At 44.7% G+C, this 25,535-nt stretch overlaps 1 protein-coding gene across 1 annotated transcript in view; it reads right to left on the bottom strand.

Moving 5' to 3' along the window:
• Map7 (microtubule associated protein 7) overlaps positions 1 to 25,535 on the bottom strand; it is a 156,250-nt gene that overhangs the window by 59,733 nt on the left and 70,982 nt on the right. The window contains exons 3-4 of the mRNA XM_045159255.1: positions 6,718 to 6,816; positions 3,287 to 3,364 (exon numbers count right to left, since the gene is read on the bottom strand). Coding sequence (XP_045015190.1) covers positions 3,287 to 3,364; positions 6,718 to 6,816 — 177 coding nt within the window. The remainder of the gene's footprint in view (positions 1 to 3,286; positions 3,365 to 6,717; positions 6,817 to 25,535) is intronic.

Here is a 25,535-nt window from a genome sequence, read left to right as displayed (position 1 = left end):
TATAATATTTTTTTATTGAAATGTTTATAAGGTGAAATGAAAATATAAAAACATGGTATATATTTTGTTAACAATATTTCTACATGTTCCAGAATATTAACAAAAATGAATTACACAATTACATAAAAAATAGTTTCCAAGCAAATATAAAATAGAATGAATGATGAAGACAAAAATGGGTGTAATTAGTTAACAAAGGAAAATCAACTTAATGTGAATTGCATATTGTCCTTTGAAATCTTTTGCAAGTAAGAATATTGCAGTCTGTATCATTCAACAGTATTAAACGATACCATAACATAGGACTGAAGGCTAGAAAGGATTTCTTTAGACTTCATAGAACACAGAAACCCAAGCTTATGAGTTAAGACAGGACCAAAGAAGGGGCGTGAAAGGAATTGTCAGTCTTTCTAGAAGCCTCTAATCTGTCTTTCTAGGAGTGTGGCTTTGAGCCTCTGGGGGCAGTTGCCACAGTTCCTGATACATCCACAACTTAGCAGCCAGGTGGAGGCATGCTGAACACACACTGCTTTTCTGGGAGGAGGATTCTCCCTAGCCAGCCAGCACCCAGTCACACTGACACCCAGCTCTGAGAGCAGCTGTGGACTGTGGTCTTCAGCAGCTCCTGACCCGCCGGTGCTAGACAACTGGTTTTTGCAATCATTTTTGTTTGGCCAATATATTCCTGATTTTCTCAAGAAAAGACTAGTGCTTGGCTTTGAAAACGAAAGCAAACGGAAGGGTGTAGGTAAATGTGGGAAAGCTCATTCTAAAGGACTGCTCTCTCTCTTTCTTTTTTTGTTTTTTTCGAGGTAGGGTCTCACTCTGGCCCAGGCTGACCTGGAATTCACTATGTAGTTTCAGGGTGGCCTTGAACTTACAGCAATCCTCCTACCTCTGCCTCTCAAGTGTTGGGATTAAAGGTGTTCGCCACCATGCCCGGCCTACTCTCTCTCTCTCTTTTTTTTTTTAATTTTTATTTATTTATTTGAGAGCGACAGACACAGAGAGAAAGACAGATAGAGGGAGAGAGAGAATGGGCGCACCAAGGCTTCCAGCCTCTGCAAACGAACTCCAGATGCGTGCGCCTCCTTGTGCATCTGGCTAACGTGGGACCTGGGGAACCGAGCCTTGAACCGGGGTCCTTAGGCTTCACAGGCAAGCGCTTAACCGCTAAGCCATCTCTCCAGCCCAACTCTCTTTTTAAAATATATTTTATTAGAAAAAAAAAAATATATATATATATATAGAGAGAGAGAGAGAATTGGCACGCCAGGGCCTCCAGCCACTGCAGACAAACTCCAGAACAATGCATCCCCTTATGTATCTGGCTTATGTGGGTCCTGGAGAGTCGAACCGGGATCCTTTGGCTTTGCAGGCAAATGCCTTAGCCATGAAGCCATCTCTCCAGTCCAGGACTGCTCTCTTTACGCTAGACAACCCTTTCTAGTGAAGCAGATATGACTCTACTAACCTACAAATCCACAGTACAGTTCCAGAGATGTTTAGTCGTGTGACACCCATTCCAAGGGGAATAACTGGAGAGGATGAAAGTGTCGATCCTTGTGTGGACGTGAAAGCAATGCAAAGAACAGCCACCTTCGATAGCAGCCAGTTCCTGATTCTTGCTCATCTGCAGGGTTCCCCCTTCTGCAGCTCTGGTTCTGGTCTGCTCATCTTGCTACCTTACTTTCTAGACAGCAGTAGTCTTAGGAAGAGACAGAAGTGGCCAGACAGCTATCGCCACTGTCACCTACTCAAGAGCTACACAATAGGAGGGGAAAAAAAAACGATGACATCAAAATAGAAGAGAGACTAGTTGGAAAGACAGAGGGATTCGATGGTGGGGGATTTGGGAGGGGCAAAAGGAAGGACTGTGGGAGAGGGCTAGGATCATGATATATTGTCTACATGTAAGGAAGTTGTCAATGAACTTTTGAAAAAGAATAAAAGAGATCCTCTTTGGGCAACTTTGCATAAATGGATATCAAAGTCAACAAGGAGTTGGCACTGGTCTCCCTGCTTAATGTTCTACCTGAGTGCTCTGCTCTTCCCTTCCTGGTTCGCCAGTCTTGTGACTTGGCTTGCCAGGTGGCAACAGGCAAAGATTGGAGCTGCTACCTTACATGGGGCCTTTTAAGGGGGGGAAAAAATGAAAACACCTCACCATTAGGCCTCTGGCAGCACACAGTAGCAATGGTCTGGACATTTAACAGCAGCATTATTTCAAGTAAGTAACCCCCCCAGTGCTCAGTCTCCTAACTTTGCACCTCAAAAAGACCCATATGCTTACTGTCCTTGTGATCTTTCTTCACTCCTTCCTCCTCCCCTCCCTTTCTTTATTTCTTCCTTTCTATTTATTTACCTTTTGTTTTGCTTTGCTTTGTTTGATGGGATCAAGCTCAGTGCATAAAATGTTAAGTTGAAGCCAGATATGACAGTGCTTGCCTTTAATTCCAGCACTCAGATGCTGAGGCAGGAGGATTGCTATGAGCTCAAGGTTAGCCTAGGCTACACAGTGAGTTCTAGGTCAGCCTAGGCTAGAGTGAGACTCTGCTACAAAAAAAAAAAAAAAGATAAGTAAAATACAATGTAAGGGCTGGAGAGATGGCTTAGTGGTTAAGCGCTTGCCTGTGAAGCCCAAGGACCCCGGTTCGAGGCTTGGTTCCCCAGGTCCCACGTTAGCCAGATGCACAAGGGGGCGCACGCGTCTGGAGTTCGTTTGCAGAGGCTGGAAGCCCTGGCGCGCCCATTCTCTCTCTCTCCCTCTATCTGCCTTTCTCTCTGTGTCTGTCGCTCTCAAATAAATAAATAATTAAAAAAAATACAATGTAAGTTGGCCTGGTATGGTTGTATGTGCCTGCAGTCCCAGCATTTGTGAGGCGAAACAGGAAGATCACAGAAAGTTCAAGGCCAGCTAGGGTGACAGCAAAGGGGGCAGGGGAGTGGGAAGACGCACTATCAATGTCCTCCACTCACAAACACACTTCCTTCAGCACCAAGTGAAACTGGAATGACAATGTACTATGAAGCAAACGTGGCCCTAATCCTGAGCCGAGGTTAAAGAGCTACTGAAAACCAGCCCTGCTCTTGATCACAGACTAGACTGCTTCACAGTCCATCCGCCACACCCACAAAGGTACACAGGAGAAGACAGATGCTGCAGGATGCCCGTGCACTCAACGTTACGTGTCCTTTGTTCCAGAGCAGAGAAATAAGGATTCTGAGGAGATTGTCCTATGCACATAGGACGGGGGGAGGGGGGGTAGGGGGGTAGGTTGGCTACCTAGCTGTTTGTCCCGTTCTTCACGACGCTCCCGGGCCAGCCGCTGTCGGTCATCAACACGGAGCACAGGGGGCGGGTCTGAAATGATATAGAAAGCCTGAATGACAGGAGTTATATGTTCGCACACATCCTTTGGTTTAATAGATTTAGTGAAGAGTGTACAAAGTTCTGCACAAATATATCCATCGCTACAAAGAAGGCCGAGCTTACAACCGCAGTAGTTCCCACGGGTCCTCCTTTGAGACCAGTGCTGAAATGGTATCCACACTCTACCTGGACTGGACTGCAGGGAAGAATTAATGCAACCTTTCTAAGGCACAAGATGAGCTGTGGTTATGATTCCTAGATGATTTGGTTGGTTCTGGAACTCGGCACTGGACAACACTGACCAACCAGCCAGTGAAAACAGGGCACCGTAGAAAGGGAAGAGATTCAAGACTGCTTCCAGTCTTTAGTTTGTATCAATCAGAAAGTCACTGGGTCCCAGAATGTCACTGGCACCTGTAGCAGAACAGGTATGTGGGTGGTGTGGGGAGGAGCAGATGCCCGTCTGTCTTGTTACCGCTGCTCCAATGTCTGGGCCTGGCAAGAAGGGGCTGCTCCAGTGTGTGATGAATGAATGAATGGATGGATGAATGTGAGAGAATAGGCACACCAGGGCCTCTAGCCGCTGCAGACAAACTCCAGATACATGTGTCCTTTTGTGCATCTGGCTTTACGTGGGTATTGGGGAAGTGAACCTGGGTTGTTAGATCTTTCCAGCCCTGCTCTGGGGATTTTACTGAGTTTCAAGAATGAGCATTAATGGGGGGGGGGGGGATATCTGCTGGATTAAAAGGAACTAAAGAGACATTGTTTAGTCAGGATGTCCATATTGAGCTAGGACAACATTCAAACCTGCAACCCCTTTCTGTGTTTTAGAGATTGAAAACAACAAACCACTTTAGACAGGTATTTTCATGACTCTGATCTTATAAAATCAGAAGGTTTTTTTTTTTTTTTTTTTTTTTTAACTCAAGGAGAGCCATTCAACATCTAACCTCTTAATCGTGCTTTGGGGAGAAGTGAGGAAAATCATACAGTAACCTCTAAACTGAGAATCTTTTATCTATCTTTCTTTGCTAGTTTATATGTACAAGAAAGCAGACACCAGGCTACAACACACCCAGAAGACAAACGTCTCCTCGACTAACCTGACTTCAGCAATGTGAACCAAAAGACGAGAAGGCCAACAGGGCAGCGCTCTGCAAAGTCTCAGCACAGCAGGAGACTGTGTTAGAATGAGCTATTCACAGCCAAGCTTCTCCTGCATACTGCTCGCTGCGCTGGGGGGAGGGGAACTGTGCCTTTACCAGTATGCCCCTAGGAACTTCACGGTCCTAGCTTTAGATAGATAAGTGGAGTTATCAGGATATAAATGTACTAACTGCACAGTAAAGGATGACAGAATTATAAACAATGGTAGCCTTATAATACAATAGAAACACTTTGTAAATATAGTAGAATATATTTTGGCTTGTTGATACCTTCCTCTCTTCCTTCCCTCTTTCCATCTCCCTCCCTCCCTTCCCATAAAAAAAAATAATTTGAGAGACAGAAAGAGGCAGAGAGAGAGAATGGGCACACCAGGGCTTCTAGCTACTGCAAAGGAACTCGAGACGTATGTGCCACCTTATGCATCTAGATTTATGTGGGTACTAGGGAATTGAATCTGGGTCTTTTGCCCATGTAATCCAGATACACAAGATGGCACATGTGTATAGAGTTTGTTTGCAGTGGCTGTAGACCCTGGCGCACCTATTCTCACTCTCTCTATCTGCTTCTCCTCTCTCTCCCTTTCTTTTTCTTTTCTTTTCTTTCTTTCTTTTCTTTTCTTTTTTTTTTTTTTTGAGGTAGGGACTCCCTCTAGCTCAGGCTGACCTGGAGTTCACCATGTAGTCTGAGGGTGGCCTCGGTGTCCTCCTACCTCTGTCTCCGAAGAGCTGGGACTAAAGGCGTGTACCACTCACCACACCCAGTTTTCCCTTTCTTTTAAATAAAATAAAGTTAAAAAAGAAATTCTACTTCAGGTTGAGCCTATAACTGAATGACAAAATGCCTGCAATGCCCTGGATTTGATACCCAGAATGGCACAAAAATAAAAAAAAGAACTGTTACTTCCACGGGGTGCTCACTTGAATTAGAGGGTAAGTTCCACTGTGATAAACTTCATGAGAATGGGGGCATGTGTGTGTTTGCTTACATATTACCTTCCCCAGCCTATGCCAGGAGATGGGTGGCAAGAAATGAATGAATGAAAAGGCAAGCTGACTAGATGGGGAAATGGCAGCCTGCTAATTAAAGCTCGGCTGAAACTGCACAGCGTTTTCCACTAATGACTATTCCAGCAACAATACTTGTTATTGTCTTTCTTCTCAATGACAAGCCAGATTTTTCTACCCTGTGCAAGACATTTTCCATGAGAGAGAGAGAGAGAAAAAAAAAAGAGACTAAACTAAGTATAACAGAGAATGTTTTCTATGAGACGACACCCAGTCACTTCTATCTTCATTCTCACTGATTCACTGAGTTGTGAGGCTTTGTCTTGAATACAGCATGAAGCAGGCTTCCAGGAACCACACAGACTCATCCTCATCCTGATGCTCATCCCTCCCAAGAACCACATGGTGTTTGGATACCGGGAAGAAAGCACAATGTCTCCTCCATTGTTTGTATGTTTACACTGAGTGGAACAGATCATGAATCAGAGGCTATTATGTGAAATTACGGTCAGGTAGGGGTACAAGCATTGCAAATAACAAGAGGGGGAAAAAAAGCATAATACTGTATGAGCTTTGCTTCCGGTAAAGATCTTTTAAAGTGTTTTTTTCAGAAAGTCACAAATACTGGCCATATAGGCAGCGAGACTTGTGTTCCATCTTTGTTTCAAAGGTGCTTACTGCTTGGCAGTAAGTAAATGCAGAGCCAAAGATCATCACGATGGTGCAGTCAGAGCCTAGCGTCTGCACTTCGATTAAAGAGAAAGCCGGGGGCTGGAGAGATGGCTTAGCGGTTAAGCGCTTGCCTGTGAAGCCTAAGGACCCCGGTTCGAGGCTCGGTTCCCCAGGTCCCACGTTAGCCAGATGCACAAGGGGGCGCACGCGTCTGGAGTTCGTTTGCAGAGGCTGGAAGCCCTGGCGCGCCCATTCTCTCTCCCTCTACCTGTCTTTCTCTCTGTGTCTGTTGCTCTCAAATAAATAAAGAAATAATTAAAAAAAAAAAAAGAGAAAGCCGGGCTTGGAGAAGATCTGAAGCAACCTCACACAGATCTGTGAGAGTGTGCTTTGGCGGCAGGATAGAATCAAGCTCTGAGTTGAGTTTATACCTCATCAGCCTGTCTCTGTGGCTTCTGAACATCCTTCATTTCCCCCAGTAAATGCCATGTAACTTACCTGGTTTATGTCCTGACGGGGTGCTGTTCTGTCCTGAGGCTGTAGAGGAGGGGCGGTTGGGGGTAGTTTTCTTCTCTTGCACTTTATAGCTGTCATGCGCTGTAGAATGAGACAAGAGAGAAAAGATATACTTCTTAGTGTCTTAAAATATTTGGAAACACTCACCCATTCAACACATGCTGTTAACTTCTGTATCATGTACAAGGCTAGAGTCAAGGAATCAAAGGGGAAAAAAAAAAAAGAAAGAAACAGTTACATATGCCACCCTTGAGCAGGGTTCCATTCAGGGGGAAGGACACATTCAAAAACCAGTGACCTAGCTTGAAGACCAATCTTTTATTACTGGCCTGTCTCAAGGTCCATGAAGGGTACTTACCTTTACTGTCACAATTACGCAGAAACTAGCCACGTGGAAGGACTACTGTGAAACCTGTTTTTTTTTGTTTTGTTTTGTTTTTTGCGGTAGGGTCTCACTCTAGCTCAGGCTGAGCTGGAATTCACTATATAGTCTCAGGGTGGCCTTGAACTCACCATGAGTGCTGGGATTAAAGGCATGCGCTACCCTGCCTGGCTAGCCTGAAACTTATGTTATTTTTCTGCCTTGGACACCTGAATACTGGGATCACAGGAAACTAAAGTCTTTAATCTTAGTTCTTACAAAGTACACGCAGTAAGAATTAAAAATAAATTCTTAAAGTAGATCCAAGTAGACCACCAAAATGGAACCAGGAGATATAATATATTCGAGTTTTGAAAAAGCCTCTGACCAAAGTTCAAAAAGAAAGATGATGATGATGATTTCATGTTTGTGTTCCTAGGTATTGGACCTTCTCCTTCACACAAGCTAAGCAAGTGCCCTGGCACGCCCCGCACAACGACGATTACTGAACAGATGAAGGGAAAGGGGCAATGGACAGAAACAACAGACACTTCCCCAGCGATAAGAAGTACAGGGTCTTCCAGGTTCAGGACAGTTGTTTTCATATGAATTCCCTGATTGGGCATGTATTCAAAGAGTGTCTGCTACTTTCTCTGAAGTCATGTCAAAACCTGAGCCCCCTTTTCCTGCCTCCTCACCTGCTTTACTCAGCTGCTCGGCTGTTCCATTCCCCAGCTGAATGTGCTCGAAGCTTTGGAACCATCCTGAGCTTCTCTTTATTCCCTAAATTCAACTTACTAGTTCTTTCATATGTACCTTCAAGAGACCCAGCCTCCAATTTTCTGACCATTTCTTTCCCATGTGTCTGCAAAGGATGTTAGCCAGTCCACCTGACCCATGACAGAGCCGCTCGTCTATTCTCGTATCAGCAATGACCCCTTTAGAACACTTCATTAATCCTCTCTCTGCTCAGAACTTTCCAACACCTCCCATCATGGCCAGAGTAAAGTTCAAGGTTTCTACCATGGCCTGGAATGTGCCAGATGGTGTGGCTTTTGTTTTACCACTTTCCCTGCTATTCCACTCCCACGATACCAACGGACTCTGCAGCCCACCTCACAGCCTCAACACCTACAGGCACCTTTCCCTCACTTCCTTTGCATTTCTGCTCAACTGTGGCATCAGAGACCTCCTGGCCCGTTTAAAATGACACTCATCATTCACCTGTCCTCCTTATACTGCTGAATTTGTAGTCCTTACTAACGGACATCTTGAGATTTATCTGCTCTGCTCCAGGGTTTTGAACTGCAGCAGTGTGATAATAATTACATTTCAGGTAGACTCATTTTAGTATTTTATTTTTCCTTATTTATGAGAGAGAGAGAATGGGCACATCAGGGCCTCCAGCTGCTGCAAATGATCTCCAGATGCACAAGGGGGCACATGTGTCTGGAGTTTGTTTGCAGTGGCTAGAAGCCCTGGTGCACCCATTCTCTCTATGTACCTACCTCTTTCTCTCTCTCTCCTCCTCTCTCAAATATTTTAAAAAATTACTAAATTTACAGATGAAATACAAAGACCCAACATTTGACCTTTAAATAAGGCTAATACTGAATTTTTACATTTCGATTACATATTTTGGAACGCTAGCCAGTTTCAAACAACTGTTTGAACTTCAAACTTTGTCCTAAGTGACAATTTCAGTGATGAACATTGGCGGCTGGCTTATGTTTTGTGTGCTTGGGTTCTTCCTGCCTTATTGGCAGGGACAGGTCTGCAAAGATTCCGTAGAGATTGTGCACTCTGCATGAGACAAAATAAATCTTTTGTCCCTTTACAAAAATAACAACAGAATAATTAACTGAGAGAGCAGGGAATATGGCTCAGTGGTAGAGCACTTTCCAGACACGTGGTCAGGCCATGGGTTCCCTGCTCAGAGCCAGCAGTGGAAGGGATTGAGCAGAGAATACACCGATAGCAAGTAAAAAGTCAAACAGCAGGTGGCCTCAGCTATTGGCTTCTAAGAGGACCTCGCTACTTGAGGAAACGTCACCTGGCAATTTCTAGATGTTAATTTTGTGAGGTGCATGCTGTGTAGAGGGAGGAGGACTAATTAGGAGGAGCCTGAGTAGAGCAGGATAGACCCTCACCCTGACAGTGAAGCAGATGTCATGGCGGCCCTGTAACGCCGTCACCCGAGCTCTGCTTCCACTTGTGTCCCATTTGCTCTAATTCTCTTGCCACAGTGGCTTGGTTAGTGGTTACCATGTCCCTGGTGAAGCTCAGCCCAGCTAGGCTTAGCATACAGTCTCAGTTTTAGGGGCAGCCCCTGAAACACCGAAAATCACAGCATAGTTGGCGCGTTTGTAGTTCAGTGACAGAGCAAGCTTTCCCTTACTTTTTTTTTTTTTTTTTTTTTTTTTTTTAGGTAGGGTTTTGCTCTAGCCTAGGCTGACCTGGAATTCACTATGTAGTCTCAGAGTGGCTGTGAACTTACAATGATCCTTCTACCCCCGTGCCTGGCTTTCCTTACTTTGTAAATTAATCTTTGAAGAACTCATAAGGCCAACCTGTGCTACACAGCAAGACCCTGTCTCAAAAAAGGTGGGGAGGATATCTTATTTTAATTGTTAGACGACTGAGAGGTTACAGTATTACTGGTTTAGAATATATTTCGAATATTTCCATTTCTTTCTTGCCTGGGTATACTCAACATCATTTCCTTTTTTCTCTGGTGACTGGCACTCTTCCATACCCCAATCCTGATGATAAATATCAACCCTCACTGAGTATCATAACAAACGTCCGACACATGCTCAGTATGAGTCACTTTTCTGAATAAGCCTTGATAACAGCTTTCCCTTTTTGGTTGGCTGTAATTAGCTTTATTGTGCACAGAGTAAAATGTCAAAAATAAGTTTTGTGTTTAACATTCTAAGCTATAAGGAAGTGAAAATCAAAGCTACATTGAGGCAGGAGGTGTAGCTCAGTGGTAGAACACTTACTTAGCACAAATAAGGCCCTGGGTCCTAGACCCAATACTGAAAGAAGAAAACACACACCCTAATACATCTCACCCCACCAGAATGGCTGTTTATTAAAAACACCAAATGCAAATGCTTGTTTAACAGTTATCTTCTGGTTGCCAGGACAAAGCACCTGACCAGAAACTGCTTATGGGGGGACAAGGTTTGTTTCAGCTTACAGTTTCTAGAGAAAGCTTTTTCAAGGCGGGGAAAGCACAGCCCGAGCAAGGCAGCAGGGAACGGAAGCAGTCAGAGGGAGCTAGCTAGTAGGGTCCCCCAGTGACACATCTCCTCCAGCAAGGCTCCACCTCGCAAAGGCTCTGAGTGGGAGGCTTAATCACAAATGTGTGACACGGGGGGTGGGGTGGGGGACACTTTATAGTCAAACAACCACAGCTTGTGAAGATGGAGGCTCGAGAGGAAAGGAACCCTTATGCACCTGTAGGTAAGAATGCAAATTAGTGTAGTCATTATGGAAATGAGTATGGAGGTTTCTCAAAACTAAAAACAGAGCTACCATAGGATCAGGTGAACTCATCTAAGTATATACCTGAAGGAATCAAAGTCAGCAGCCAACAGAGAAGCTTACACGCCCAAGTTTATTCCAGTACCATTCACGATAGCCAAGTTAGAGAATCAGCCTGTGCCCTCCAGTGGAGGAACGGATAAAGAAAATGTGACACACACACAGACACTGTGAAGTTTATGGAATCAACCATAAAGAATAAAATTATCATTTGCATTAAAGTGGATGTAGAGGTTATCACATTTAGTGAAATAAATCAGGCAGATTTACTATATTAGAGAATTTATTATATTAGGGAATATTAGACATTTTCTCTCATGGGAAACCAATCAACACACACATGCAAACCAAATAAAGAAAAAGCCCCAAGGAGCCTGACATGATGGCTTGTGCCTGTAATCCCAGCATTTGGGAGACTGAGGCAGAAGGACTACAGTAAGTTCGAGGTCAGCCTGGGTTCCATAGTGAACAGTGAGTTTCAGGCCAGCCTGGGCTAAAGCATAACACTTCAGAGAAAGTCCAACTTTCATGCTATTCCACAGAGCCTGGGAGTCCCTCTTTGTTACACCCATGCCAGTTGGCAGTGTAGTTTAGAGTCAACAAACCTGGCACTGCTCTTAGGAGCTGTGAATTCTCAGAACATCACTAAAGTTAAATCTTAATACCCCCTCTATAAAGAGGAAAAACAAATAGAGTTGAGGGAAAAAAAGTGAGCTAATGTATCAGAAAGGCAGCTTATTGTGGGGCCTTGGGTAGGCTGAACCTGCTGGTGTGACTTCTCAGGTGTGGCTGGTTTGGGAAAAGGTACTCATCAGTCTTTCTGAAAACTGGACAGAGGACAGTGTCTGTCCTAAGACCAGCATTCAGTGGAAAACAAAACTTAAGAAGGCCAGTCTGTTGGGCTTGCCTCAAAACATTTATCAATCCTAAGTTACTGAGTTTTAAAACAAAACACACAGAATTTCACTACTTAAGAACACAGTAGTACTGGACAGTTAGGTCAGGGGTAGGAAGCTTGCCTAGCAAGTGTGAGACCCTGGCACTGCCAAATGAAAACCAAACAATATACCCACCAAACAAACAACAGTCACAAGGAAAAGAGGGATGGATTTATTCATCTTCAATTTCTGAACTTGCAACATCTGAAAAATTTAGTTAAGTAGTGGATAGGACTGAATATAGCATTTGCAAATTTTGCATTGGGAAAAAAAATGACCATTTAAAATGACTCAGTGACTTTCCAATATTATCTAAATCTTTTTCTCTCAATTTTTAAAAAGAACACTGAGCTACATATGGTGATGCTCACTGAGTCTTTGCCAGCCTTGTAACATCTCTACTGATCTCCCGGCTAGCTTGAAAACCTTAGCTCATCACATCCGCGCTCTCAAGGGAGCACGCTGGATCCCGGACAAGAGGCAGGACACAGACTGGCAGTCTTGGGACTGTGTCTCTGATGCACTCAGAAAGAAAAAGGAGAGGCAGCAGGCATTGGGAAAATGGCTCAGAGGCTAAAAGCATTTGCTTGCAAAGCCTGATGGCCCCAGTTTGATTTCTCAGTGCTCATGAAAAGCTAGATTCACAAAATGGTGTATGTATCTGGAGTTAATCTGCAGTGGCAAGAGGCCCTGGCACACTCATTCTCTCCTCCCTTTCTTTTCTTTGTTTTCTGAGGTACGGTCTTGCTCCAGCTCAGGCTGGCCTGGAATTTACTATGTAGTCTCAGGGTGGCCTCGAACTCATGGCAATCCTACCTCTGCCTCCCAAGTGCTGGGATTAAAGGTGTGTGCTACCATGCCTAGATCCTCCCTTTCTTTTTTAAATAAGTAAATATTTTGAAAAACTGAGCAGCTCCATGAGGGGTGTTGCAGTCAGGTTCGCATTGCTGGCAGAAATAACCCAACCAACAGCAGCTTTTGGGAAGAAAGGGTTTATTTTGGCTTACAGATTCGAGGATAATTCCATGACAGCAGGGAAAACGATGGCATGAGCAGAGAGGGGACATCACCTCCTGGCCAACATAGGGTAGACAACAGCAAGAGGAGAGTGTGCCAAACATTAGCAAGGGGAAACTCGTGATAACACCCACAAACCTGCCCACAAGAATACACTCCCTCCAGGAGGCGTTAATTCCCAAATCTCCATCAGCTGGGAACCTAGCATTAAGAACACCTAAGTTTACGGGGGACACCTGAATCAAACCACCACAAGGGGCTACAAATGTGCCACAGTGACTTACTATGTCCTTGCAATGTCCTCCCATTAAAACAATGGTGCTGCAGATTAAACCCTGGTCCTCTAAACAAGCCTTGAACTCATGATGTATCTGCATCAGCCTTCTCATTTCTGGAATTATAACCATCAGGCCTGTCTTCAGTCATGGTATTTTTTGTAATACATTTATTTATTTATTATTTGCAAGGAGGGAGAGAAGGAGAGAGAGGGCGAATGGGCACACTAGGGCCTCTTGCCACTGCAAATGAACTCCAGGTGCATGTGTCACTTTGTACACGTTCATGCAGGTACTGGGGAATCAAACCCGGACCATCAGGTTTTGCAAGCAAGCACCTTTAAACACTGAGTCACATCTCCAGACCCAGCCATGTTTATTTTTATTAACTCAATTCCTGGCTCTGTATAAGTACTTCTGTTAATCATTTAGCCAGCCTTGGGGGACACACATCTTTGTGAGAGTAACAAAGAACACAAAACCACAGGTTGAACCATATGAAATCACCTTTCTATGGTAAAAACAGTGAATACTAACACTTTCATATGTTTAATTTATTAATTTCAATGTATCTGTGCAGAAAAAGTTAAAGACTGGACACTGCTATCTTTATATTTACTTTATCTTTACCATTAACATATAATTATTCCTCAAGTTTATTTATTCAACTATACCTGTCAGGAGTATATAACATTTGAATAATATTAAACATTTATCCTATTTTTAAAATGAATTTGTACTGGAATAAGAAGGAAAAGAAGAGATTTCCTAACTCTTAATCACTTGAGTAGTTCACACGATGGGGAGTTAGTTTCTCCTTAGCTTAAATTCTGAATGATTATTATGAGCTTGTGCAGTATTAATTTAAGCTCACAGAAATTAGCATCAGATAAATTGCACATACTTTCTTTCCCACGTTGCCTGTTTTCATCCTTCTTGAATTTGTTCAGCCAACACTATACCACAGAATACCTCAAGCTTGGTACTAGAAATAGTACTGTAAGTTGAGAACACCTTATCTGAAAAAGTTAGAACCAAAACTGTTTCAGGTTTGGCATATGTTTGGACCTTGGAACACTTGCATGTGTACAACAAAACACCTGGGCAAGGTGACCTAAATCTAAACATTACGTTTATTTAAGCTTCATATACACGTAGCCTGTAGGCAATTTTATATTCCTTTAGTGCACAGGCATTATTAAAAAATATTTTTATTTATTTATTTGACAGAGAGAAAGAAGGAGAAAGAGAGGGAGAGAGAGAGAGAGAGAGAATGGGCGCGCCAGGGCTCCATCCACTGCAAACGAACTCCAGACATGAGCGCCCCTTGTGCATCCGGCTTATGTGGTTCCTGGGGAATTGAACCTAGGTCCTTTGGCTTTGCAGACAAGCACCTTAACTGGTAAGCCATCCCTCTAGCCATGTGCACATGCATTTTGATTATAACCCATCACTTAAGGTCAGATGTGGAATTTTCTACTGGGATATAATACTCAAAAATTTTAGCAGCATGGACTTTTAGATTGGGCATATATGAAATGAATAATGTGTCTTTTTCTCTAACTGTCACCATCAATGGAACTACTATGCCCCCAGGCTCAGAAATGGTCAGTCATTTTTTCAACAGACTTTTTTGGTACCTTCTCCCTCTTGGACCAGCCACTGTACAAGCCATTGAAAATATAAAGACACAATGTTTACATTCGAGATGCCCATCATTCTGGAGAGGAGACAACGAGATGGCAACATTGATTTTGGAAAAGCTAATAAGCCACAGAGGTTTAATAAGCAAATTAATGATGTAGATAGTGTTGTAAGGTCAAGGAGTGAGGGAGGTTGCCAGTGGGGATGGATAATGTCACCGAGTAACGATTTTCAAGAACAGAGAAAATCTGCACAAGTGAAGGATGCAGTGGCGAGCACTCCTTGTGGGGTCATAAGGTAGCATAATGCCAAGGCAAAACTATGGGCGAGGTAGTCAGGGGGCTGGGCAGGCAGAACAGTGGGCTAAGGAAGAAAGGCGGATGAAAACACAGAGGAGCAGCCAGTCAAGGCTGTCCAGCATTGCAAGAGCCTATGATGGAGGAACACTGAGTGGACTGCCTGTATTCAGAGTCCGTGGATGCTGTGTAAGTGAACCTAAGACCTGACAGGCTGCTGCAGATAACATTAAAGGCCATCACCTGAAAGAAAATGACTACAGGTGATAAAGCCACAAGCAGACATGTGCTTTTCCTGCTCAGGTGCTGGGAAGACGGCTTGGTTGGCAGAGCACTTGCCTCGCACGCATTAGGGAAGACCTGATGTCAGATCCTCAGCACCCGTGTAAGAGCTGGGCAAAGTGCCGTGTGCCTCTAACTCCAGCATTGGGGAGTCAGAGACAGGAGGAGCCCTGGGGCTTGCTGGCCAGCTCATCCAGCTGAATCACCGAGCTCTAGGTTCAGTGAGTGCCTCAAAAATAAACAAATAGCCAGGCATGGTGGCGCATGCCTTTAATCCCAGCACTATGGAGGCAGAGGTAGGTGGACTGCTGTGAGTTCAAGGCCACCCTGAGACTGCATAGTGAGTTCCAGGTCAGCCTGGACTAAAGTGAGACCCTACCTCGAAAAATCAAAAAAAAAAAAAAAAACCAAAAAAAAAAACAGTAAGGGGGACTGTGATTGAGAAAGAAATCAAAGGTCAACCTCTGGCCTCCACACACACGCACAGCGCACCCATACCCATATGAACATGCATGCACACCACACACACACAATTTAAAGAAGTAAGAATTACTCTATCTAATTCAGTAACTATTCAGATTTTTCTAGTTACTTGTATCACCTACAAAAAATATGACTATTAAGGGAGAGAAAGTGATGTGAATGAATGTTGTGAAACTTGTGCCTGCAGATGAAGAACTGAGAAGCCAAGAAAGGGGCGTGTCAGCGTGTCCTCAGAGGAAGCCCAGGACAGCTTGCTTGCCACAACAGGGACTTTCTGTACCCCCAACTTCTCATCCACTGTAGAGCCCTTCTGAGAAGATGGACCTCTGGCCACTGACTCCAGTGGGGTTCTGTAGCTGCCGGGAAGAGAAATGGGCCTGGGCGGGTGGGGCGGGGGGGGTGGTGTGTGCTACAGCACACAGTTTTGCTTAAAGCTGCCTGGCGCTGTTCATCTTTGGTGGGTCACCCCGGGCCGGGAGGGTGCCCCTCTGATTCCCAAGTTTGCAGGTCTGTGCTATGACCTTCTGCACTAGAATACATCCACCTTGTGCATGGCTGAACATGCAGTCACATTTAACCTGATGTTTTGACACAGCAATAAAAATGATGAACTGTTTATTGAACACTATTGTTCATTTCTGAACACATTTCTGAAAACACAAGCACCTAATCAGGACCATTCCATAGTGATGTCATATACACCACTCTCCTGACAGAAACAATTCAATTAAGATTTACTTCTGGGCTGGAGAGATGGCTTAGCGGTTAAGCGCTTGCCTGTGAAGCCTAAGCACCACAGTTCAAGGCTCGATTTCCCAGGACCCACGTTAGCCAGATGCACAAGGGGGCGCACGCGTCTGGAGTTCGTTTGCAGAGGCTGGAGGCCCTGGTGCGCCCATTCTTTCTCTGCCTCTTTCTCCCTCTGTCTGTTACTCTCAAATAAATAAATAAAAAATAAAAAAAAGAAAAAAAAAAGAAGTCCTCTTAAGGAGCTTACTTTAAAAAAGAAAGATTTACTTCTGAAGCTGGGCGTGGTAGTGTGTTGGGGAGGCTGAGGTAGAGGATCACTATGAATTTGAGGACAGCCTGGACTACAGAGGGAGTTCCAGGTCAGCTTGGGCTAGAGTAAGACCCTACTTCAAAATCAAAACAACAAAAATCCCACAAGATTTGCTTCTGTGAAGTCCCAGCCTCCATCTAGAAGTTATGATTTGATGACTATGGTAGACTGCATTCAAAGAACACGTTGAGGTTTAAGAATTTTGGGAGAGAGAACACAGAAATTATGAGACTGACAGTCATTTTCTGACTTCTCCATCAATTCATAATAATAAAAAAGGCAGCCAGTTTGATTCATGACAGTGATTGAGAAATATACCCACACAAAAGACACTTAGTATGTTTAATACTGATACTAAATCCAACACAAAGGTGCTGATTTTGTGAATGCAGCCCCAGTATCATGTGCAGGTACATGATATATGAGGAGAGAATCAGTCAGAAACCTCATACTATTTCCAGAACTGATACTACAGTATGAAGATATATCACTGGTAACTTCTAATATATCAACTTCCACAAAGAAGTTGGGATGACAGCAGTAACTATGACATGTAACTATATATGACATGATAAAAAAAATTTACATAGGGCTGGAGAGATGGCTCAGAGGTTAAGGCACTTGCCTACAACCAGGGTTTGATTCCCTAGTATCAACATAAAGCCAGATGCACATGTGTCTGGAGTTCATTTGCAGTAGCCTGGAGGCCCTGACATGCCCATTCTCTCTCTTTCTCTCTCTCTCTGTGTATGTGTCTGTCTTTCTCTGCTTGCAAATAAGTATGTAAATGAACAAGATTCTATTAAAGTGAGATAAGCCAGTTGTAGTGGTGCACACCTTTATCCTAGCACTTGGGAGGCAAAAGTAGGAAGATCACTATGAATTTGAGGCCAGCCTGGGCTATAGGTCAGTCTGGGCCATAAAACACTAAAGAAACAAAGACTAATGACATGGGAATAAACTTTGCATAAATTAAATGCAAATTAAAATACATAAATGGATGAAATAAAATATGTTAACAACCCCTCCCCCAAAGGAAGGATTAATCAAGGAAATGTTAAAATAATAGTAAGGTGGTTTGAATCAGATGTTCCCCACAGTCTCATGTCTTCTGAATGCTTGTTCTCCAGTTGTGGGCAATTTGGGAGGTGGAGCCTTGCTGGAGGAGGTGTGTTTCTGGGGACAGGCTTTGGGGTGTCATAGCCTAGCTTTCCCCCTTGCCAGAGTCCAGCTCACTCTCTTGCTACTGGTTTCCTACCTGCTGCGGCAGAAGTGATGTCCAGCCTCTGCTCTAGGCCCTTCCCTTCCCTGCCATCACGAAGCTCCCCTGAGACTTCAAGCAAAAACAAACCCTTTCCTCCTATCAGCTTCTCTGGTGGAGTGTTTTGTCCCAACAACGTGAAGTCAACTACAATACTTCGTTAGATGAAGGGAAAGGAGCATATTTTCTGCTTTGTGGTGCTGTTCCCAAGGCTGAGCATGCTAGGAAAAGGCTCTCGACTGACATGCAGCCCCGCTCACACATTTAATAGTTAAAAATGTTTCATTTATTTATTTATTTATGAGAGAGAGGGAGAGAGAGAAAGAGAGAGAGAGAGAGAGAGAGAGAGAGAGAGAGAGATGCAGATACTATAAAACAAAAGTGACCAAGAGCTGTTAGCTGTTAGATCAAGGTCAGGTCCATTTCCTATCAGGAAAGAAAGAAAACATTTCCTGTTATTCTAGGATCCAGACAAACCTCAAAATCAAATCACTGCTTTTCAGCCAGAGGGTAGACAGGTCTGATGGGTATCACTTACAGTGAGCATCTTGGGAATTACAGCGACAGTGCACACACAAGAGGGTGGGTCCTTGTTGCCTGTCTTGTGTGGGGCAGGCCTGCGACAGCTGAAGAATCAGCGGACAGTACCAGATAGGCCGAAGACCAGCTCCATTCGAGATGTGTCAACCCAATCTTCATTCAAACAATTCATCACATTTATTTTGTAAACTGCTTTTGAAACAGCCCGAAACCTCAGCTGAACAGAAGGAAAAGCATACATTCCATATATATATATATACACACACACACACACACACATTCCATATATATATATATTTTATATAGATAGATATATCTATATCTATCTATCTATCTATCTATATATATATAATTTTTTTCAAGGTTGGGTCTCACTCTAGTCCAAGCTGGACTGGAATTCACTATGGGGTCTCAGGGTGGCCTCAAACTCAAGGCGATCTTCCTACCTCTGCCTCCTAAGTGCTGGGATTAAAGATGTGCACCATCACGCCCAGTTACATTCTATATATTTTGTGCAAACTATGAGGAGTCACCTACCCAGCTGCTTGGTTTAGCATTAAAAGCATCTCCTGGATTCATTTCTTCCAACATCCTGAGCCAACAGGACCAAACACTATGTACTTCAAATTTAACAAGAAGTGTTTTGCCTTAATAAAAGCAACTAAACAGCAGCAAACCTCTTCTTCGCGCAGATGGCGGCTCTATAAATGAAACCGAAATCGCACCGGTCTGAAGCAGACGGCCGGGCCGCCTTTCCACCTCCCCTGCTGCTCCCCAATGCCACTGTCAGTCATCGCTGCCTACTGCAGGACCATCAGCAAACACAGGGCAGAGGGCAAAGAGAGAGGGAAGTCCAGCTGGGCTAGGGCTCCCAGCCACCCTGAGCAATGCTAAGTCGTAATTACCTCGCATCTGAATTTCAATAGCTGGGTGCCAGTTACAAAATTAGCTCAAATTCAATTAAACTCCGTCTGTAATTAAGAAGCGAAATAGCTGGAAAAGAAAAACAGCTAGAACTCGGCCTTATCATTCTTTGCTTAATGAAACGGAGCAGGTAAAAAGAGGTGGTTTTTACTTTAACAGGACAATGACTGACTTCAAGAAAAGCTAAAACAGCAAATGCTCATATTTTACAAAATCATCATTAGCAGCTACAACACAGAAAAGCTTCCACACTTAAATATAGACTCCACCTCCCCACTACCACTGCCCCACAGCAGTGTGCACGCTCGTTACACGGGGTGCACCGGCAGTGACCTCCCTGGCTGAACTGAACGCCCACAGCTGCCAAGATGGCTCCCTTTGACAGAGGCGCTCCAGTGGTTCTCCCAAAGGTGTGATGGCATGTACCTACTAGGACCGTCCCACACAGGTTCCCTCCACTTATCACAGTTCAGCTGTCTTCTTCTCAGAGCAGACTCTTCACCTCTCTCCTTCATGCTTTGAACATAGAGGATACTCAGAGCACAGTTACTCACGGGACAACCGACCATGTGGCTATTGTGGGGTGCGGGGGGGGGGGGAGGCCAAGAAGTTACGGGATCTGGCTCTGGTCTTTAATGCTATGGGATAACTGTTCTTTTTTTTTTTGGTTTTTCATGGTAGGGTCTCACTCTAGTCCAGGCTGACCTGGAATTCACTATGTAGTCTCGGGGTGGCCTTGAACTCATGGCGATCCTCCTACCTCTGCCTCCGGAGGGTTGGGATCAAAGGCGTGCGCCACCACGCCCCGGCTATAACTGTTCATTTTTAATCTTTTAAATGGGTAATACAAAGAAAACTCATCATGTTTAAAATCACTGATGAGAGGGATTTCATAGGCACAAGTAATCCCTAAACTGATACAGGGTCTCCACTGATAACAGGATGAAGTCCAAGTGCCCTAGCCTTCCAACCTTTCACTCTGTTTCCTCTCTTCCCTAACAATCAGCTCTGCTTTCCCACTCAATAATCATCAACAGCAAGGGAGGCCCCAACTGGGCTCTGAAAACGGGAAGAACTTACACAAAGTGTGTGTGTGTGTGTGTGTGTGTTTGGGGGAGGGCCGGGGGGGGGGATAAGGGACTGGGCAGGCAACTCAAAGGAGAACTTGTAAACTAGAAACCTCAAACAATGTCTCAGGACCAGATGAGTTTGAGGATGAACACGTCAGATACTGGCTTTCTAAGGTCTTCACAAGTAGGCTTGACACACCGAAAGGCTCTGCATATATTTTCTATGTCAGTATGTCCTTCATTTGGTATATAAATACTCTTATACATGCTATTTTCTCCTAGAAGTCAAAAAGCAAAACAAGTATTGGTTAGTCATCTAAGAGCAATCAGCTTTGGTTTAGCAAAGAGCAGGAGAAGCAAAGTCAGGGAAAAGCAAGGGTGGAAGATGTGTATGTTCGTGATTCAAATAAGCTCACAGGAATTCAAGTACCCTAGAAGCCAGTGGGAGCCCAGCCAAGCCGAGCCGAGCTGAGCCCGACAGAGTATGCCAGCAATCCCAGCACTTGGAAGACAGAGGTAGGAGGATCAGGCGTGCAAAGTTATTTTCAGCTACATACTGAGTTCAAGGCCTTAGATCACAAAGTATTTGTTTAGTCTTAGGAGGAAAGGAAAAGGGAGATTTAAAACCTATTCTTAGCCGGATGTGGTGGCGCACGACTTTAATCCCAGCACTTGGGAGGCTGAGGTAGGAGGATTGTAGTGAGTTCAAGGCCAGCCTGAAACTACATTGTGACTTCCAGGTCAGCCTGGGCTAGAGTGAGACCCTACCTTGGAAAAAAAAAAAAGGAAATAAAACTATTCTGAGCCAGTTGTGGTGAGTCATGCTGGCAATCAGGAGGCTGAGGCAGAAGGATTGCTGTAAATTTGAGGGCTACAGAGAGACCTTGTCTCAAACAAACCAACAACCTCCTGCACAGACCGGTGCCAGGAGTATTATTTTATATTTGTAATCCCTGCATGTGGGAGGTGCAGGCAGACTGTGAGCTGAGTTGCGCCAGCATGGGTTGAGACTGCTCGTGAGGGAGACTGCTCCTGTCACTGCACCTGGCCCTGCCATCCCTCCTTCCCTTCCTCTTTTTTCTCTTCTTTTCTTTATCTTCCTATCCCTCTCTTCCTTCCAGTACTGGGGATTAAACTCAGGGCCTAATGCATGGTAGGCAAGGGATTTACCAACGAGCCATATTTCCCTAGTCGCCCCAAATCCACTATTCTTTTGTCTTGAAAACAGCCATGGGAGCGGGGAGAGATGGGTTGGATCAAGCACTTGTGCCAGTGCAAGCACCCGTGTAAATGGCAGGGAGCTGTGGCCACCCTCCTGTATTTCTAGCCGTTGGGAGGGGGAGATAGGGCCAAGGTGGCTAGCTAGACTAGCTGAGCCAGTGAACGCTGGGGTTAAGTGAGTGACCCTCTCTCAATAAAGTAACGAGCAACTGAAGATGAACCTCAAGCTCTGGTTACACACACACACACACACACACACACACACACACACACACACACACACACAAAACAAGCAAACAAACAAAAATCCAGCCATACTTTGTATTAGCTACTTACTTTCTTTTTTCTTAATTTTTGAGACAGGGCCTCATCGTGTAGCCCAGGCTGTTCTAGAACTCACTACATAGCTCTGGCTGCTCTTAAATTCACAGATCTGGATCCCCCTTCTTCAGCCTGGAGGATACTGGGAGCACTGGCTTCCTTCACTTGGCTGCTGTTTAACTTTCTTCAGGCTAGATTTTCTGGCAGGCTGAATTTCTCTTTGTAACAAAAACTTGGTAGGAGAAAATAAATTTACGCCTGACAAAACTATGTCTGGAAGATGACACGCTGCAGATGGGTGCGCGCTGCACCTCAACGGCTGCTCTGGACAGCGGGGGGAGCAGCCAGGCAGGGCTGGCGCCAGTCTCCTCAGTGAGAGCTCGCAGGGAAAAGTTATGTACCTTCTCTTTCTAGAACTCCTCAGATTTATTTTGGATCATTTAAAAAATACATCAAAGTAACACATGGTTGTTGGCTTTCAGAGTGGTCACATTAATCCGAGTGCAGGAAAGGTGATTCTCTTTTGGATAGCCAGTCCGAGGCAGCCTTTACCCCCTATCATAATATACCAGCGGCGGCTGCTGAGTATTAGTGGGCACGAAAGAACAATGCCACTGCACAGGCAATCAGGAATGCCTGCAGACAGTATTTTACCGTCACCTTCATCATGAAGGCAGATTTCCTAATAATCCACTTCCATAGCACCATGCTGGGCTAGACTTGGTGACTTCCTAAGCATTCCTAGAATTCCTGGAATTCTGCTTGTGTGTCAGAAAAACCATTGCATTGGACAATGCCCTGTGATGACATACGTTGCTGTGAGATGCATTTCTGGCTGCATGCTTGGCTGTGCATGCTGTGGGGTCTGTGACAGAGGTGTTCCATCCCTGGGGGAGTGCAACTGCCCAGGCCAAGAGCCTCTTTGGGTATTGAACTGGATAAGGTTTGGAGCCCCTCAGGCAGGCCTGTGCTAGAGAGAGCACCTCAGCATCGAGAAGTGGGGACTTCTCTGCCTCTGTCCCCAAGCTCTTGGACCAGAAGTTAAGAATGCCCAGAAGTTAAGCAGCTGATCTGAAGAATTGGGCAGCTGACAGATCACTGGGTTGCCTAGCTTCTCCTCTTGGCGAACAGCCAGCACCATCTCTATTAACAGCTCCCTAAACCCAGTGCTGCTTGTAACAATCAATACAGGACGGACACTGTCTGTGCTGGGGTTATTAAAAAGCCAATATTGATCTGATCTGTATCAATCTGAGGCTACTGAGGGAAGACTGACTGTAACCATGTTTCATCTAAAATTTTAGGGACCCAGAAAGAATCCACAGTTATAGAGTGAGGCCTACAATGAAATCATCCTGGTAATATAGCTTGGTAGTGACTGATTTGGAAACTATCATGAGCCAGCTTTAAACATTTAGCAATACTCATTTCACTGGAAAAGGATGTCAGTCTGCTTTATGAACCTCAACTTGAGCGAAAACTTTAGGCCTATTATAAAAAGCCAGAAGAATTACTGTAGCACTCTCTCTGATCGTTACTTTTCCCATGGCTGTGACTAAGTATCCGAGCAGAAGCAATTCACGGAAGGGTTTATTCCAGCTCACACTTCCAGGGATACTTTCCATGTAGTCAGGGAAGGCCTGGCAGCAGAAGTGGGAAGCTGGCTACTCATACTGCATCTATAGTCAGGAAGCATACAGTGAACAGGAAGAGGGCCAGGCTTTAAAAACCGTGAGGCCCACACCTACAGACCTACTTCCTCCAGCAAGGTTACACTTCCAAAAGGCCCCACAACCTTTGCAAATTGTGCCACCAGCTGGAGACTTAAGTGCTCAAACACCTGAACCTATGGAGGACATTTTATATTCAAATCACAACCCAACCCAAAGTTAAATTATTATTAACTTTTGTAGTTTGATTTTTTTTATTACATTTTTAAAAAATTTTGTTTTTAATTAATTTATTTATTTGAGAGAGACAGACCCAGAGAGAAAGACAGATAGAGGGAGAGAGAGAGAATGGGCGCGCCAGGGCTTCCAGCCTCTGCAAACGAACTCCAGACGCGTGCGCCCCCTTGTGCATCTGGCTAACGTGGGACCTGGGGAACCAAGCCTCGAACTGGGGTCCTTAGGCTTCACAGGCAAGCGCTTAACCGCTAAGTCATCTCTCCAGCCGTTTATTACATTTTTTATATTACCTAAAGCCATGCTTCAAACTCTATAATTAGAAATGCCCAATTTGGTGAGCGCTAGCTTGAAATGCTCTCATCCAACCTTGTCTAGTGAGGTCTTTGTAGCAGATGGCTTCAGGTTCGCTGAGATGAACTTCCAGACCAGGCACAGTTAGGGAGGAAGGGATCTTTATTAAAGCTTACAGATCCAGAGGAAGTTCCATAATGGTAGAAGAAGTTTGCCTCCTCTTAGAGGAGCAAACAGAGAAAGAGAAGCAACAACCTCACCACACAGCACACTTCAGGAACTCCTGTTAGGCACACTCTGTATACCTTTAGATTGGAATCTCAGACCCACCATCACACCTTAGGGCAGGACCACCCAGTGACACCTCCTCCAGCCAGGTGGCTGCAGATCCAAACTACAAACTAATGAAACACTGAATAATTGGGGGGCATCTATTCAAACTACCACAGTCTATTAGAGCTGACTGTCTCCATACATCACATTAACATAAGGAAGTCTACAGCGCCAAAGTACCACTGGAGACACTCATACCTGACCGTAGCACAGAAGAAATACAGACTACCACTCGGTACAAATTCCCGTGTTAAGACAACACAGCTCCTGCTGAGAGCCCTTCATCAAATCCCACCACATGCAATGGGCACTGTGATGAAGCTTGGTAAACATCCTGACTAGCTCCTATAGACACTTTGCAAGGTAGGCAGCTGACATACAGGGGCAACGTGGAAACAGAAGCGGAGAATGGTCAGCACAGGGGTGTAAGCTAACTTGCCTTGACCCCAGAATTGACAGTTTTCATTCCTCTTATATCGAACTTTCTAGTGCCAGCATTATGGATGTGCGCCACCCTTCCAGAGAAGAGGGTGAGACACGCTCACTTGTTCCACTGTCGAAAGGAAAACTGACTGAGGCAGTCAAGGGACTGGAAGGAGGCTCTTCTCCCTCTCCCCCTCCCCCTCCCCCTCCCTCTCGTCTCCTTTACTTTTTCCTTTCCCCTTTCCTTTCCTTCTTTCCTTCCTCCCTCCCTTCCTTCCTTCCTTTTTGAGGTAGGGTCTTGCTCTACCTAGGATGACCTGGAATACACTGTGTAGTCACAGGCTGGCCTCAAACTAACAGTGATCCTCCTGCCTCAGCCTCCTGTGTGCTGAGATTAAAGGCTTGTGCCACCATACCTGGCTTCTTTTCTTTTTTTCTTTATATGAGAGAGACAGAGAGAGAGAGAGAGAGAGAGAGAATGGGCATGCCAGGGCCTCCAGCCACTGCAAATGAACTCTGGATGCATATGCCACCCCCCGGCTTGTGCATTTGGCTTACGTGGGTCCCAGAGAATCAAACTGGGATTCTTTGGCTTTGCAGG

The sequence above is a fragment of the Jaculus jaculus genome, chromosome 9 (assembly GCF_020740685.1).
Source record: "Jaculus jaculus isolate mJacJac1 chromosome 9, mJacJac1.mat.Y.cur, whole genome shotgun sequence".
NCBI classification, from domain to species: domain Eukaryota; kingdom Metazoa; phylum Chordata; class Mammalia; order Rodentia; family Dipodidae; genus Jaculus; species Jaculus jaculus.
This window is presented reverse-complemented; position numbering and strand designations above follow the sequence as displayed.